The sequence below is a fragment of the Chlorocebus sabaeus genome, chromosome 21 (assembly GCF_047675955.1).
Source record: "Chlorocebus sabaeus isolate Y175 chromosome 21, mChlSab1.0.hap1, whole genome shotgun sequence".
Taxonomy (NCBI): domain Eukaryota; kingdom Metazoa; phylum Chordata; class Mammalia; order Primates; family Cercopithecidae; genus Chlorocebus; species Chlorocebus sabaeus.
The window spans coordinates 50,361,130-50,380,382 of record NC_132924.1 but is presented as its reverse complement, the minus strand read 5'-3'; the positions used below and the strand labels follow the sequence as shown (position 1 = coordinate 50,380,382).

The 19,253-nt window shown below is 35.3% G+C and overlaps 1 protein-coding gene across 1 annotated transcript in view; it reads right to left on the bottom strand.

Annotated features, from left to right (window-relative positions):
- The window catches only part of THSD7A (thrombospondin type 1 domain containing 7A), a 486,308-nt gene that overhangs the window by 119,218 nt on the left and 347,837 nt on the right, over positions 1–19,253 (bottom strand). The window contains exon 7 of the mRNA XM_007982032.3: positions 4,031–4,225. Coding sequence (XP_007980223.3) covers positions 4,031–4,225 — 195 coding nt within the window. The remainder of the gene's footprint in view (positions 1–4,030; positions 4,226–19,253) is intronic.

Genomic DNA, 19,253 nt, shown 5'->3' with positions numbered 1-19,253 from the left:
TAAAGTATAAGAAATCAAGATCTGACTGCTGCACCTACTTATTGTTGTTGAGGTCTTGCTGCTCTCAGGTCTTTTCAGTGAATGAGGCTAATATATGTATATATGTATGTAATATGTATTTATACTTGCACACTTACATTGATGTTTGGTCTATATTTATCTTAACAAATTGAACACCATGAATTCAAATAAATTAATAACATCCAATTCCAATGCTGTACCACAGAGTGTACTAGTTTTCTTTCCTAACATATTTGCATCTCTCTTCTCCAGCAATAAAAAAACCTGACTCTTATTATGTTAAATACATGTACTTATTTTGTCAATTCCCTCTCACCCCACACTCCATTTCCCATTGTCATCTCCATGGCTATACCCACAAGATATCTTCCTCACTCTGCTCATGATCTGACATCCTCCATGAGGCCACCCACATGACAGAAACCCTCCTCAACTGTGTCTGGTTGTGACATCCCACACTGGGCTGGCCGCCTTGATTCTGGGATTCTCTCTTGACCCTGCTATGCTCTGACATCCAGTGCTGAGTCACTCTTCTATCCTCTCATACAACCCATGTGCCCCCTGTCCTTCACCCTGCTCAGTGGCTCTGAAACTGCATGCCAGGTCACCTCTTTTCCCACTTTGGTTGCTCCTCACCCAGTTGGGCTCTGACAACCCACTCTAGATCACTGCAGACCTCCCATCTGCTGACACAGATGCCCAGCTGCTTGGCTTTGCCAAATGGCTTTTTGGATAGAATTGTTCAGGAAAGGAGAAAAAGAGCCTAGCAATAAAAGGAAGTGAAGGAAAGGAAAAGAAAAAGGAAAGGAAAGAAGTACAGTATGAGGAAGAGAAAGTGCCATTCTATCATTCTGTCATTCATTTAACAGGGACAAAAAGAATTCTAACATTTTCACAATGGAGAGCCCTGTTTTATCTGCTGGATTGGGGCCATATAGAATAGTTATTTATCGTATATCTATGGATATATATACACACACACGCACACACACACATATATACACATATATACATGCTGATACACAATAAGAACACTGAGTGAATCAGGGAAAAGAGTACTAGCCAATACTCCTCTCGTTTTAGCACATAGTAGGATTATATTTCCCTCATTCTCCTTGAAGTTAGGCATAGTTATACAACTTACATTAACAATAAAACATGAGAAATGACAATCACTCTTAGATGGAAGAATTTAATTGGGGATGCTTAACATTGACAGATTCTTCAAGTATTTTCTTCCTCTGGCCCATGAAGATTGTGGAACCAGGTCTTCATATGGTGATGCAATGTTGTGACATTTCATGAAGGACAAACTGCTCTGGAGAGTTACCCAAAACTGTAGCTAAATTTCCATGAGGAAGAAATAAATAAAACTTTGTTCTTTTCAGCTCCTGAATGTCTGGGTTGTCCATGACTGAAGCACAACCTAGTGTATCCTTATTAATTACAAGGAGTTATCTAACCTTCAGTATTGCTTAATGGTGGCATTCTGATTAAGGAAAATGAAAGTATAGGTTGGAGCGTTTATTGCATAAATCCAGAACTACATTTCACGTGGACTTGTCCTATGTATTATTTCCCTAGAAAATCATATAATTTCTTGTCTAAACACTCCATATATCATTTCTCAAATGTGGCGCTTTCCTTTAGAGTTGTCATAGTCAAGTGTCTGATCCGCAAAAATTTAAGAACACTTATGACACAAAGCACTAATTCTTGAGGAATAATAGAAAGACATACTTTTGTGTAGAATTACAAAGGGTTATCTAAGCGGCAGGGAAACATATTTTAAAATTTCCTGCAGATGCTGTTCCTAAATCATTAAAAATAGTTCAGAATCAGGAAAGATTCTGAGTAAGAGAAAATGTGTTTCAGTGTCCAACAAATAATAGGTACTAAATAGGCTTTGAAGCATAAATTTCTCATAAAACATGTTTCAGTGTCCAACAAATAATAGGTACTAAATAGGCTTTGAAATCTAAATTTCATATAATTATACCAGCTTTTATAAATGTTATTAACAGAGGTAAATAGCAGCAGAGACAAATAGCATTGACAGAATTTCTTTTATGGCTTCTATTTAAAATTATGTTTTACAATAATGTATTATGTACTTCAAAATAGCTAGAGGAGAAGATTCTCTACACCCTTGCTAAAAGAAATGATAGATGTCTGAGGTGATGGATATGCTAATTACTCTGATTTGATTACAAAATTTATCCATATATTGATACATCACACTGCACCCTATAAATATATACCATTATTACATGTCAATTAAAACAAAACTATAGGAAATGCCATTATGTTTTGAATTAATGCCTTTGTGATTTACTATATAAACATCTATAACTTTCCAGCATGGCTTATTTATAACGCAACCACTAAACTTAATTAAAAACTATCAAAGCCCTACCCTTTCAAACTAAGTGGATGATACATATCAAAGAGCAATCACAAATTTCTGCCTTTAAAACATTTCATGACCTTTCAGTGTGAAGCAACATGTCTATAGGAATAATGATCTGGTGAGTTCTGCAAGCATGACAAAATCCTTGCCATGTGACTCGGGGGTGAAAAGTCACTCATTAATAGTCACACAGCAAGTGTCTGCAGAACATAATGAATTTATAGGAAGCAGGGTGACCACAGATCTAATTTTAATGAAGCCCAAGACATAATCTGAGCTGATAGAGTTTGAAGTCTGCCTACAATCTTCACAAGGTTAGAGTTATTGTTTGACAACACAAGAAATATAATTTTCTTTGTAAAAGGTTCCATTTTTCAATAGATACACTTTTTTGTAGCAAAGAGTTAAGTATATATTAAGATGGTAGGAAAAAGTTTTTGAACACTGTAAAGTACATTCTAAAACTTCACACCAGTTGACTTTTTTACCTGTAAAATGTTTGTTTTACTCATGTAACACTCGTGCAAAGGCCAAGGTAGTTATATGTTTATGTAGTTATTACACACACAGATAGCAAATTTGACTAGGAACACTGTGTTTCTATCACTAAAATACTTCATAAAGAGAAAAATAGAAAAAGGCATAGGCAACACAAAACTCTCCCGCAAATCAATAATTTGGAGAAAACATAAACTGTTATGCATATTACAAATAATTATGTATTAGTGCTAAATATGAACAGAGTCATTTAGCTTGATAATGTTTAAATGACATACACTTTATATTCTTGAGAAATAACATGCCTTAATGTGAACAAATTTGATTTACTTTTATGCTTTTCTCACTCCTGTGTTATTTTTCAGAATGACAAGATTAAGTATGACATTATATCACCCAGTCACACAGAGGCCAAATTAGCATTTGGATATCATCTTGAGAGACAATTACCAAGAGCCTTGTATTTCTTGGCAATAAAGCTTGCAAGTGAGGTCTGAATATGTGACAAACATGTTTTATTCACCCTATAGGGTGAAGTGATTTAGGAGCAACATATTTTAAAAATGAACAAAATTTACATATGAGATTTCTGAATCTCAGAGCCTATGTTCAAGAAACTGAAAGAAACTGAAAACTCATGCAATTTTCAGTTGAACACTAGCTATTATTGTGGTGATTTTAAATAAACTTTATTATTGGACATATATACTTATTTATGAGAAGTTAGAATGTGATTTCAAAGGATAAAACTGACTTCTGAAATTCATAAAAAACAAAGAAATATCTGGAATTTTGGGAGCCATTTTCAGACCGTTTTACAGGCTTAACACTTTGGCTTACAAAGGTTTCTAATGACTGGGAGGCTGAGAAAAAGCAAAATGAGTTCACTTTTAAAAGTCCTCCTTTGTTAGAGATCCATTTTCAAGATTTACTTTGGGGGACAGAATCAAATTTCTCAACACATCAACAGATATTAAATCTTGGATGGCTGGATTTCTGGCAGTTGATTTTCATAGAATATCATCTTATCCAGGCTACACAAAAAAGATGCACACTAACTTTTGAAACGAACCTAGATGGCGTCTGAAGCTGGAGACTCACCTTCTTCACCCGCATAGGCCAGAATGGATCGTGCTCGTATCTGCTTCCCTTCTGTGGTTTTCCCTGAGCAAGTGTGTGAGCAGGAGGACCACGTAGACCATGTGCTGAGCACACAGTCTTTTGGGCATGGGGCATCGCAGGCCACAGGGATGGGAAAGATGGCATCTCTGCACAGCTGTCTGTCAACTTCTTCTCCTGGGGAAGACATGACCATCAACGGCTATTATTGTTAAATCAATGTAAAATGAGCAATTGAAACCGGATAGGCACCCACATAAGTTACATTATATTTTTAAAAAAACAAAGTCAAAAGAGGAATTGCCTACTATAGCCAGATGTTAACAGAACACCAGAACAAGCATATATACACTCACAACCCTAAATGAGGCTTCATTATCAGGCGCATATGTGGGTAGATCAAGCACATTGCTGAGAGGAGTCTTATGTCACAGATACCTGTCCATTAAGTATTCATTTTTATACTTGTACTATTAAGTTATAATGACGAGCATCAACAAAGCATGCCCCTTATTTATTTCTTTTTTGGAGATGAGCTGTGATTTACAAATAATGACTCTATCCCTAGCATCTATCATATGTTTTTATGAACCAACTAATAGGTGTCTATTTACAAACTCTCTTATGTCTCTCGGAGTAGTTATTTTCATACAATTAGCAACCTTTTTCTTTCATAAAAAATTGTGAGTTGGAAATAGGAAATGTAAATGATGGGATAACAGTATAAAGTCACTGTTTAAGGTGATCCCAATTGGAGAGGGAGGGAAACAAGACAAAACAAGTGGCAGAAGTAATATGGTGTCACTCCAGTGCTTAACATTTTTCTTAGTTTCCTTTTTCTCTTAAGATAAAGGCCAGATTTTTCAAAAGTTTATAAGACCTCAAATGACCTGGCTATGTTTTTCTTCCTAGCCTCATCTCACTCCACCCCCTCACTTTGCCTTGACACCCAAAAATTGACACTTATTTAGTATTTGCTGAATGAGTGAAATGAAATACATAAAAGGCCAATGAGAAACAAAACATTGTTGCTGTTAATAAATGCCCAAAACAACCAACAGAAAAACAGGGTAGGAGAAAAAGTCTGAACTCTGTGGTTTAGATGATTAATATAGGTGGTTAACGAGGTCAATGGAACAGAACAGAATGAAATGATACACAATCAAACAAAAATTAACCCGCTATTTTGCCACAGAATATAATCACAATACTGGATGAATATATAAAAATTGTGTGCCTCGCATTAGGCATTCAGGTGAGAAAGGGTGACTCACCTTGCCATTCCTTGGCTACTGAACAAAATACTCCAACCTGTTTCTCACTTGGGGAGTTAGCAGCACCATTTTAATGTACGTTCCTTTATTCATATATTTTAAAAACAAGACAGAAAATCAGAGTCAATTGGAAATGCTGTAACATGTTAACAGCTACTAGCTTGCAGAGACTTCAATCATGAGACAAAATCAGAAGTCAATTGCAATGCACCTACGTGTTAATAGCCACTACACTGCAAGGCCTTAAATCATTAGACTTACTCACTAGTAAGTAAGGAGGCTCATTAAAATTGCAACTGAGTAAACATTATATTATTCATTCTTATTTAGCTACTCTAATCTCTGGGAGCTCTTAAATTTTGTTTTTATTGGTGTTGGGGTTTGGCATGTATCCCAATAAAACAGCATACTAAACAGATAGCAGATATATAGGTAGGTAGGTAGAGTATGAAAATCATTATGATATAAGGCATTTAATATCTTACACTTGACATAATAGTGATGAGTCTTTTTTTCTACTAGGCTTTTTCTTAGTGCAAGGGGTGCTTTCTTATATCTTATTTTCTTCACTGCTGTCTTTTATAGTGCCATCTACCGTCCCTCACTATTGTTTCCAATATTCTGTGGAAAGCAAGAAAAGTTTGGGGCTACAGTCTATAGCTAACAAAAGTTATATTTTTATGTCTCCTCTAGTAGTTACCCAATCTTTTCTATTCAGATTTTTTTCTTTTTCTTTTTCTTTTTTTTTGACACGGAGTCTCTGTCTCTCAGGCTTGAGTGCAGTGGTGCGATCTGGTCTCACTGCAAGCTCCACCTCCCAGGTTCACGCCATTCTCCTGCCTCAGCCTCCTGAGTAGCTGGGACTACAGGCGCCCACCACCATGCCTGGCTGATTTTTTGTATTTTTAGTAGAGACGGGGTTTCACTGTGTTAGCCAGGATGGTCTCGATCTCCTGACCTCGTGATCCACTCGACTCCCAAAGTGCTGGGATTACAGGTGTGAGTCACCGTGCCTGGCCAGAAAAATATTATTTGTTCTGTAGCAATGGAGAGTTTGCTACAAGGGTGCCATTAGATAAGCTTGCCTGGCATAAGTAATGCATTTTTGTTTGTTGTCATGTAAACCAGTTGCAGTTTTGACCTTTCTTTTAAGTTATGCTTCCCCCCCGCCCCCAGTTTGTGTCCCATATCTTATTTTAGCTCTTTTTCAATCACTTGTTCTGCTTAGCCAGGTGTATTTTCCTGTAGGATCATTCCTTCCATCACCTTTAATTCTCTGTGGAGCTGTTAAGACACATCTAAGATCCAACATCTGAGATTTCCCTAATGGTTTTAGAGTGATTTCTGCACCATCCCCACCTCTTCCAGGTATGATCTTGTCCCATTTTACTGCTCTGATCACTGTCTCACATTTAGGTTGAAGCTTCCAGCTATAATGACTTTTTTCCCTTTCCTCCTGCAAACCAAACCCATTGTTGTCTCAGTAGTTTTACACTTTCTGTTCACTTTGTATGAAAATTTCAGGTCTTACACAGAAGCCTGTTTCTCAACATTCAGGTTTCAGTTCAATTTTCTCCTTCCTCGAGAAGACTTCATTGACCATACACACTCTCCCAGTCACTTCAGTTTATTTTCGTTAGACTTTTAATCACCACTAGAACCTATTTTAATTAATTGGTTAATGTTTATTGTCTACCACTAGACTAAATGAGGGTGTTATCCATATCTGTCTTGTTTGCTACTTTATACTTAGAACCTAGAATAGTGCCTGACATGTAGGAAGCACTAAATCATTTTTTGTTAAATAAATACATAAATTTTAAGTTGTGGTAGGAAACAGAATGTTGGTCTAGACAAATAGAGATCTAAGTACAGTATTTCTTGCCATGCATTCAAGTACTCTAGGGTCTTGTGAAAGTGTATTCAGCAGACACCAGCATATGCCTCCCCTGGAGTTTGCTGGAAATGCAGCCTCTCAGATTCAACCCACTGAATCACAACCTTAATTTTTTTTTTTTTTTCTTTTTCTTTTTTGGTGGAGACAGGGTCTCGCTCTGTCGCCCAGGCTGGAGTGCAGTGGTGCGATCTCGGCTCACTGCAACCTCCGCCTCCTGGGGTCAAGCGATTCTCCTGCTTCAGCCTCCCATGTAGCTGGGACTATAGGTGCGCACCACCATGCCCGGCTCATTTTTGTATTTTCAGCAGAGATGGGGTTTCACCACACTGGCCAGGCTGCTCTCGAACTCCTGACCTCACGATCCGCCTGCCTTGGCTTCCCAAAGTGTTGGGATTACAGGCATGAGCCACTGCACCGCAGCCTCAATCTTCATTCTTAAAAGATCCCCAGGTAATTTCTATGCACATAAAATCTAAGAAACAATGCTCTAGAATTTTTCTCCACTTACTGTCTTCCAGTTTGATTAGAATCAGATTGTCTCTTGACAGGCAGCTATATAAAATGAATTCATCTGGACTTCATACCTAATGGCATTTGCTTCTCTGTGCAGATTCTCTTTATACATCTCTTCATACAGAGTATCCATGACAGAAAACATTTATTCAATGAATAGTTGCTGAATGTCCATCTTCTGTCAGGCACTATGCTAAGAATGTGTGAATGTTGTATACATCATCTCAGCTAATTCTCACAATAACCTTTTGACATTGGTATGACTATTTTTACTTTAAAAGAAATTGAGACTCAAAAAGCTAAGTTACCTTTCTCAAATAACAGAAGTTTGACTAAAGGAACATAGATTTGAAATGAGTTCTGACCAATACTCCAATCTGCTTTAGAACTAGATTGGGGTTCTTCTTGGTGGAGAACTGAGGATGCCAAGACAGTAAATAATAGATAAGCCTTTGCTTCCAAAGAAGTCAAGAGACAGGTACTCTCAAGTTGTTTGTCAACATAGTGATACATGGTGCCAGTCACACAGTGCTTCATATACAAAGACATGTATCATTGATGAGTCCAGTGTGACATGTTTTGGCTCACAGCAATTGAACAAACAGCAATTGATCTAGGAGAATATGGAATCATTACATTTTTGATTTTGCTTCAATGAATGCTTTAATCAACTCAGCTAATTGGAACCCTTAGGAGCTGTCCTCTTTTTAACCTAAATCTTCAGCATTCCAGGCATAAGTCATCTGGGAAACCATAGGCAAATAAAATAAAATAAAAAGTTGGGTCAATGGCTATCACAGGCAACTTCATAACTTGTCAATTCCAGCCACTTTTTTAGGCTGTTAATTTTATCTTACTTATAAGGTTATAATTGAATCTTACTTATAAGACCTTACTCTACTCTTAAGGTCTTATAAGAGTAGCAGAAAACAATTTCATCTCTTTTCTTCACATTCAATTTTGTTTCGGATATACTTTATTTTGATTGGATAGGAACTGTTTTGCATAACATTACTTCAGAGTATATATAGGAGTATATTAAACATGCACATACCTAAATATCAGGTTAATTTATACTCATCTATATAGAGAAATGGAAGTTTTGCTGCTTAGCACTATGGGAATTCCACTTTTTCATATAAGCAGCCCCACAGTTAGTACATATTCATCCACCAGATATCCCCACCATAGAGCTATTTGAGACTTTGATTATCTAAGTGTGCATCCCATTAAATCTGGACAGACACATCTGATTATCACTACTGTGATTTATGTATTTCTATCACTGGTGTAGGTACAAACCAGTGCAACTTGTTTTTCTTCTTTAGTCTCTCTGAGGACAATTTCTTAGCTAGATTTTGATATTGATGTCATAAACCTTTAGAATCCTCCTCATGCTTGCCTTTGTGTATTAATATTAAATGTAATATCTTTTTGGCATACATTTACCAACATAAATGGTTTTAAAGGAAGGATTACTCTGCATTTATATAGCTTTGCTTTTCTCACCCACAAAGGTCTAGGCATTATAATCAAACCTGTCAAAATATATAAAATTTATGAAACAGACTAAATAAATGAACCATTGTCTACATTTTACAATTTACACCTTACTTTGAGGCCTTAACTGAAGCACATACTGTTTAAACTTATTTGAAATACCCTACAAAAGAGGTTGAGATATAAAATGAAAATGCTCTGGTTTTTTTGTAAACTCAAAATGAGAGTTAAATGTTTATATTTGTATTCCCCCATTTATCTTTCTTCACAAATGTAACTTTAAGAAAATGTTTTCATAACTTGCTATTCTAATAAACTTAAACATGGATTTTGACATTTTAAAGTCACCCCCTATATGTTCCCTTCTTTTTCCTATTTTCATGAATGCCACTACACTCTCATGAGCTCTCCAAAACTATTCCTTTTTATTCTACTGTGTCTCTTATTATCAGGATAAGAGACTAAAACATCTGCTTGAGGTAATTACTATAAAAATTCATGAAGACTACCATAGAAACACAAAATTATAATTGAGATCAGTGGATAGCCTTTTTTTCCTTGGTAAAACTATATACTGAAAGTTTATTGCATTTATTGTGTTAGAGCCTAAATAAAACATAGAAGATAAACCATGGTTTATCAAGGTTTTTACAGTTTCAATGTTTCAATGGTTTAGGAATTGAGCTAAGAATGCAAAAATTAATACATTAAACATATAATCAACTGCATTTTAATGCAAAGCATACACATATTTGTATTAGTCCATTTCATGCTGCTAATCAAGACATACCCAAGACTGGGTAATTTATAAAGAAAAAGAGGTTTAATGGACTCACAGTTCCACATGACTGCAAAGGTCTCACAATCATGGTGGAAGACAAAGGAGAAGGAAAGGCATGGCTTACATGGTGGCAGGCAAGAGAGCTTGTGCAGGGGAACTCCCATTGAAAAAACTACCAGATCTCATGAGACGTATTCACTACCATGACAACAGTATGGGGAAGACTGACACCATTATTTAATCATCTCTACCTGGTGCACCCTTGACATGTGGGGATTATTACAATTCAAGGTGAGATTTGGGTAGGGACACAGCCAAACTATATCAATGTTCTGCCTATTCTCTAAATGCCTCTTGAATTATCCTGATTTTTAAAAAAATCATAGAAATGTCCACCTTTTATGGTTGATTTTAACAGTCACAATAGTGCTATGTGCAAAGCACCTCCCCTCTAAAACTGAAACTCATCAACATAATGGAATTGAAAGCAGGTAAGCAGAAAGGAGAAACTGAAGCAGAGAGAGACCAAAGAGTCAAGATTAAAAAGCACATTTAGAGAGATCCTACGATTGTAATTTTCAGATTTGATTTCTCTTGCCAGATCTATACAAAATCCAGAGTAACTCCGATAATTATTACTGAGATTTTAATATGCTTTGTGTTCTTCAGAAATTATCTTAAAAATTCACATTGACTTTTGATAGTGATAGTCTTTATTTATATATTTGTTGATAACCATAAAAGTTTACAAAAGAATTAAAGAGGGGAAAAATGGAGTCTCATATTTGCATGGACCTTTCTAGAAAACATTTTCATATAACCATCTTACCTGAACTCCCTAACAACCATAAGGTATGTAGGTTCACAATCACCCTCAGCTTACTGAAGACGACCCATGAATTGAGACTTATGCCTCATTCTTCACTCTCCTTCTCAAAATGAAGCTACATATTGCTTCATTTTAAACGGAAAGTTACCAAGTCAATTTTAATACCTGCATTATTTTTGCTACCATATCCAGGTAGTGAGCCTGATTTTTAAAATCTCGAATCCATTTTCTCTTCCAAATCATTGCACACTTTTCCCTGGGATTTTGTTGTATCTCATTTACCTTGTATCCCAAGGGTGTATTTCTAAAATGTCAGTCTGAATAGTATAGTCTCTCCAATATATATTAGCTAAAACCCAACTTCCTTACCAGAACAAAGAAAATCAAAATCTGTCATTGCCTCATGTTTTCCGTACATTCTATCCACAGAAAGCTTTCATTTTTCCATGAACTGACATGCTGCTTTTTCACTCCTCTGACATTTGCAAACACTATTCTTCATGCCTGGTGTCCCCATCTCTCGCTGTTTTCCTTGAGGACTCGGTTTTCTTCCTCTGTGAACTTTGACTCTCTCAAATTCCCCAGATGGAGTTACGTTCTGCCCTCTCTGCTCCCATAGCATTGCAGACATAACACTTTTAAAACTTTTTCTCATTCCCTGTTTACTCAACTTTACTTCCATTAACCTATGAGAACCTTCTGGTCAGAGAGTTTGTCTTATCAAATATCTTTATATCTGAAGTCCTTGGTGTAGTCACTGTTACTTTAGTGTTTCACAGTAAATATTTGTTGGATGAGGGGAAAAAGTGAACCTAAAACACCAGAACATATATTGCTTTTCTGCAAAAGAAAAAAGCACTGGTGTTTATACATTTCTGATTGTTAGCTTACTAGAACCTAAGCAAGAAGGCCTTGAAATTCACTTCAGCTTGATTAAGCATTAGGCAGGTTTCTTCCTGACTATAGGCCCCTGACCTTTTTTCTTAAAGGATTTATTTTAGAACACTTGCAATTGTAAATTCTTTCTCTGCCCTTTTGTAATGTATGCAAATCTTCTCTCAACCTCTTGCCAGTTTTGCAAACCAGGAATTATCTTTCTCAAGGAAATAGGAACCAGGTCTTTGAAATTTTAACATTGAAGGAAATAGTGCTCTGAGCTCCCAGTCTCTGTAGGAGCGTAGGTACCTGACTTCTATAGGCATTAATTGGCAAACACAGATGGCCTAATCATAGAGAAAAGAATTTGCAAACTCAGGAATTATCCAATGTGCTTGGCATATCCCACTGTTCACCCCACCACCTAATGTCCTCTAGTATTTTTTCACTAGGTCACTCCAGTATTTAAAAACATTCCTGCAAGAGTTGAGTTCAATCTTCTCCTACTTTAATAATCTCAAATATACTTTACTTTGCTAGTTTAGCTTTGTCTGGTACAACTTTAACCTTGACAAACCCTTGATATTCAATTTATAATGATATATTATCTTTAGGCTTCTCTTTTTTTCCCCACATATATATTTACCTATTGATTTTCAAATATCTTTAAGAAACCTGGGGGTCTTCACATTATGATACAATTATTTTCAAAGATTTATCATTTTCAAAACTCTTTTTATTCACAATAAGTTTTCCTATGTTTCCACTAAGCTCTCTTCCTTGTCACTTTTTAAAATCTCAAGTTTCTGTTCATATATTTGTGTTCATATTTTTCCTTCATGACCCTAGCAAAATGAATAAGTGATGCTGGGGTAAAAGGCCGTCCTCCTCCTTCTGATAGCATCCACTTCCCAGGCCAGGCTTTGATGTAATCAATAATATCACATTTAACTTCATTCTGGAGACAGAATCCATTTTAACAAAGTGCAGTAAATAACATGACTTTTAAATGCATGATGAAAACTTAGGGCTAAATCCAACCATAACTGTGCATTTTCTTATTTCATTGAATTTAACCCACCAATGATACAAGTTGCCCACTTAGTGAGCAGGGCATTAGGGCAACAATTTTATTAAAACATCTATGACTTCCCTTCCTAATAACTCTGGTTAAGGATTTCACTTGAGGTTAGGCAGAAAAAAAGGATATGTGTGTACTCTGTAAGCTTTGACAAGAGAATCACGACTTCTGCTCCTGTTTAACGCCAACTGTTATGGTACATATGCATGTTCTCTGAGTGTGTAATATGAGTATAACTGAATGCACATGTATTTTGAATAAAGATGTGATAAATATTTTATTCCTTTTTTCCCCAGAGTTATTTATTTTATATCTTCATTCTTGAATAGTTCTTTGTTGTGATTTCATTCCTCTCAGTTCTTTTTAAGCTTGAAATGACCATAAATGTTAGTTTTCATATACTCCAAATTTAGTTTTTCAGTAAGTAGCTCAAATTCTGGCTTTTCACTTACCAATAATGTGCCCTTGAGCAGATTATTTAACTATTCTAAAACTTACTTAATCTTAATGGAAGCTAATAATAGTACCTATGGTATCGCTATACATATTAACTGAGAAAATTTTTTACTGGCACATAAAGATTGTCCAATATGACAGTAGCATAAGGCTATTTTCATCACCTGTGGAGGAGTTGACCATCCCTCCCCTACTACTATGGAAATGGATCTGCTCCATTCTAAACCCCACTGTATTCCAGTTCACTTGATTTGCTTTACTTATTCATTTTTTTTCCTAATTTTGCTTATGTGTGGACTTATGGAAAGTTACAGGTATATAGATTGTACCAGACTCAGAGTATAATCTTCATCCTTCAGTAATTTTGCGTTTTTACTTTTGTTAAAGTGCTAAGGTTGTGAGGATATCCAGAAATCCTAGGAAAAGCTAATTTATGTAATTTTGATTGTTAAATTTTTATAGTCCATATTTTATAAATTATTTAGAGCTGGGTTGTAAATATCTTTGGGCTTCAATTAAAATTTGGACTGAAAGTTATACTACACAACATTTAGCTCACAGTGCTCAGAAGTACTAAGACACATGGCATTCTATGAAGTTCCGTCAGTCCCCTTTCTTCCTGTGGACTGCATAATTAACATGAACTTTCAAAAACTGTACTTTAAACAGCTATACATAGCTACTTTCAGTCATTGAATCTTCTCAGGCATCTTCTAGCAGGAAGAAAAACAAACGTTTTTTGGAAGAGCTACGATACAGTTACATTGAGCTACATTAGAGTAGTTACTGAGAGGAATTATGCTACTAAATAAGATAAATTACATATTATAGTCATTTGAAGAGTTAATCAATACAATCACCCAAATAGTCACATTTATCAGAATCTATTGGCTTAATTAATTTAAGAGCTTACATAAAGAGATAGTTCCACATCAAGTGCTTCAGTAGAATTCCATTTACTCTGGGATGAAATACAGCCCCTGTGTTGAGTTGATCTCTCCAGCTTTGCCTTCCATCGCACTAAGGCAGCTTGTAGGTTCTAATCTCAAGTCAGTCCCTCATGGAGCCTTGCAATGCTCTTTGTGGGTGAGCCCTTTGAGTGGCTTTTTCTTTCTTCTTCTTCTTCTTTTTTTTTATATTTCAAAAATTTCTCATTTTTATTCATTACTTACTTGGGGAAATTTGCCTCATGAGATATTTGTTTACCAGATTCAGATAGAGCTTTTTTAAATTGAAGATGTCAGTCTTTACTAATGTAGTGGCCATATTCTATGTTTTGACAGCCTAACTTTTAACAAGTACTAGTATAGTTGTGAATTGTGTCACCAAATTAATTATAATTCAGTATGATTAACATGGAAATACAGAAAATCTAGGTATCTTTATTTTTATTTTTATTTTATTTATTTATTATTATTATTATACTTTAAGTTCTTTCTAAAGTCTTGGTTATCTCACATTTTTTTCTCTGAGGGATCCTCACACTTCCAATCTGTCCTGCAAATTATCAGCCAAATAGCCTGCCAGTCACACTGCTGTGACTACATTACACCCTCTAATGATTCCCCGTGGTTCTCCTGATCAAGCATGCATTCATGTCTGTTGTGTTTTAAAGACATTCTGCCATCTGCCCCCACTTGACACACCTTGCCTAGCAAGTCCACTTTCTATCCTCTGAGTATATTTGCAACCAGAAAAGGTGCAAAAGATCACATGGCCTGGAAGAGGATGACTCTGTGCCTTTATCAACTCTTAAGGACTAGGTTAAAAATAAACTTCAATTTGTAAATTTTCTACCTTAAAACAATGATTACTGCCTCTCTTTCTGTACTCCTACTGCTTGGGATTTCTTTCAGACTAAAAAATAAAAAGGAAGTACAGTTATCCCATATATTCCACAGATAGTTACTACAAGATTACAGTGCGCCAACAAGTCTACTGGGTAATGGGAAAATTATGAAATAGTTTAAATATAACTATACTTGACTTTGGAATCTTGCCAGGATGAGTAAGACCAAATGACTTAGACATTCTACATTTATCACATGAAAACATGCACCAGTAAACACAGTGTAAAATTTTGACTCACTGATGGAGATTGTGGATTAAGTGACTAGAAAATGGCACAGTTCATAAAGGAAAACATTTTTAAGGCAGTGAAATCTGAACAATATTTGGAGAGAATAGAAGCTAAGTGCTTGCAAATGAGGAAGAGAGAGCAATATAAATATAGGAGATTGGTCTGTGTGGGAAGGCTTTGAAGCAGAATCTAATTCAAAGAATTAATCATCACCATTAAATTTTCCAAGATCTCCCACTCTGTCCTCTATGACCCCCATGTATAAACACAAAAAGTATGAACCATAAAGACTAGCCTAAGGCCTACAGCTGAGTAAATCACAGTCTGACCCTTTAATCTTCATAGTTATCTGCTAGGAAACCACAAGAAAAGAATCATAGGGAAACTGAACTTTCAGCAATGCAGGAAGTGCTCTATGAGTTGGGCAGAAGTAGTTGTCTTCCACACTGGGAACCACACATGTGTTAGGAACTCCCAACCCATTTCATCAACAGTTAGCATTTGTGAAACGTTGCTCAGGGCTGTCTCAGTGTTATTAACAATTAAAAGAATTTGTAATAAAATGTATATAGCTGATATAGAAAGCATCATTAGCTTGGCAATTGAGAAAGAGTCTATTAATCAAACTAAATCAAAAAATCAAACCATAATTAAAGAGTATTTGCAGAAAACAAGGCAGAGAGTTCTACAAAATTCATATCTGACCTGATAAAAAGTTGGTGAGTTTGGGATGGGCCAAGATGGAACTCCGGGACCAGTCAACATATGTTGAAATTAAAGAACAATGAGAACAAGGATCTTGAAAAAGATAGAAGAATTAAGTCTAACTCACACGTTTCAAGCCTGATGGGAAGTTTTGAAAAATCCTATCTTCAGGTTCCATCAGAGAACTACTCAATTGGATGGACAAGGGAAGATATTAGGGTTATTCATTTTTAAAGGTCCCTAAATGCTTCTGATGCATTAGTATTTGGGAACTACTGTGTCTGCTCATTCCTGTTTAAACTCCAATATGTAAGAAGAAAGAGTTGATGGTTCAAGCCAAATTCTCCTAGTCATACTTGTAACTTGAATTTACACATAGTTATTTAATCGAAGGTAAATAATATTGGCCGATTGTACCATTTTAATTTATCTCAAATAGTTCTTTTTTGTTGTTCATCTCATGCTCTGAGTTGAAGCAATTATTTAAGTATTTTAAAGATCCATAAGTAAACCAGACTGGACTCTTTTTTGTTTCATGGTCATCTATGAACAGACAAGGTAATGAAGTTTTATAGTAATGGTAGCCTAATAGAGACCTTTGAGGGTAACATCATCCAGTTTATAAGGTATTTTGATAAGTGTTTGGAGGACTATTTAATTATGATTGAATAAAATACAATTACTGCTCTGAACACACACACACACACACACACACACACACACAGATTTTCACCAATACACACTTAGTATAATTTTACCTAAAATCTAAAAGCAGGTATAGATAAACATTAGTGGGAATTTTGCTCCTATAGGAGGAAGAAAATTGTCTCTAAAATTAAAACATAATTAGGCTAAAGATATTATACAATTTTCTGATGCCAATATGGTGCCAAGAGTCACTTGATGTGTGCTGGTTTGCATGGATAAAGGCATACTGAGTTTTAAAAACAAAACCAATTGGTCACGGCATCTCTTCTGATTGGTCAGTGCCTATGCCTTTGTCACTAAATACTTTGTTAAATACTATCAATAAAACTTCTGGGTGTAATCAACCATTTCTTTATAAGTCCTCCTCTCTTAATTCCCACTGTTTCTATTATAATTTCAAAACAAAACAAAAACCGCAAAAATCCCCAAATGACAGGATTGAACTCAAGAGACTCAAATCTCTCCCCAATCTAAATCGGCCTATGACTGAAATTCCAGATAAAATAATCTAACATTCTTATACGATGTTGCTTTACCGTTTAAAAATCTATTACTTATACACTGATTATTACACCCAGGGATGAAAGGAAAGAAAATAATACTTATGAATAGCTACTGTGTTCAAGCATGATAATATGGCAATTCAAGTAGGAAATAAAATCACATTTTACAGCATTTAGAATAGAGAATCAAAAACAATTCTTTTCTCTTTGCCTGAAGTTACCAGCTATTTAGTGGCAAAGGCAGGATTTCCAGCCCATATTCCCAGGCTCCAAAGTCTATGTTCTCTACATCATAATATGATAACTTCCCGGCACAAGCATTCTAACAGGTACTTCATAAAAGCTGGTAAAATAAATAAGCTTACCTTTTACCTAAATCTTTACAAAACAGCATTTTCTAAAATATACTTTTTATTTCAAAGATAATCTATGCTTAAAATGTATTAATTCTATGTAGCATATTAAAATTCAGAAATAATCAAAAGTATGAGTTTGAGAAATGAAATTGCAGTACAAAGAAGACTTTTCATAAATGGATGTTTAGTATCTTTGGGGGTTTATTCTGCTGTGCAGTGTAATTGTTTTTGACATTTCAGTAATGCTTTTATGGGCAACTTGACCTTTGATGCATTTCTTTTTTCAAACTTGTAGCTTGATAAATTGCCAGAAACATTATATTCACTAGAAAAGTTTTAAAAGTCTAGCTTACAAATCATTGCTTATTGAGATGAAATTTCATCTGATTTATAATTTAACCTTTATTTAAAAATATTTAACATCCTGTATGCATGTGCTGTTTTATATCATAGTTTTATAAATTGTGGCTCAGAACAAATGCAATAACTAGATAAACTTTAGAAGACCCTTGGCCATAGGTGTTTATGATAAAAATGTTAAAAATAATATGATGGATAAGCAAATAAAGAAAGAGGAGAAATAAACAGCATGTATACATGAATGCTTTTGCCAATGATCAGCTAGGATACTAAGGAAATTATTACTACATTCACTTACAAACTGACACTTTTATCTCCCTATTCTGTAGTAGCTGGTGAACAGTTTCAATGAAGATAACATAAAATCAATTTGAAGATTTTCTATTGTAAAACTATATCTTCTAGCATTGTATGCCAAGATATTGCTCTCTAGAAGCCATTACAAAATCAAAACCACTATTGAACTAGAAAAATCTTAAAAAGGGTTTGGCTTATGTGTACATGTTAAAGATGGAATAGAGGCTGCCTATGTGATCAAACAAGGACAGAAGATGCAGGCAGAATGAGTTTCATAGATAATGTGCTAAGACTTTTGAAGTCTTTACCCTGAGGGTAAGAATAATAAGCTACTTTGCTTGGGTTTGGATGGGCTTACAAAGCCGGGGGAAAAATGGATGAGATGAAATACACAGAATCAAAATAACAGGGGATTTGGAGAGTTAAGATTTTTAGACAAGTTAAGTTACTGGGAAGTCAATGGAAAGAATACTAATAGAGACCCAAATGGGAGATTCTTGTCAGCTAGTCTTCTAATAACATGAATTTTTAAAGTGATATATTCTACAGGATCAGAAGTATTCAGAAATGCTTTGCTTATACATGACTATAATGTTCCTGAATTCTAGTCTGAAAGTCATGAACATAAAATCATAACATGGAACTAATAATTGCTGACTTTTATTGTGCATTGTTATGTGCCAGGCATTAAGTGTTTTACAGGATTTAGCTGATATAATTTTCCAACAACTCTATGATTATTATACCCATATTACAGAGAAATAAAACTAATCATGGAAGTTGATTAATGTCCCCAACTTTATACTCTGCTGTCCCCACTTAGTGTGAGAGACTTGCTTAATTTGTCTTCTCTTGTGATTTTTCAATAGTACACTGTTGTGTGTGGAAAGGAAATATGCGAGAGGTGATCTAGTTTAAGAATTAGGAAATGAGGCCCATAGTACAGAATACACTTGCCCAAGGTTACACAAGTTGATGATGGAGTTGGG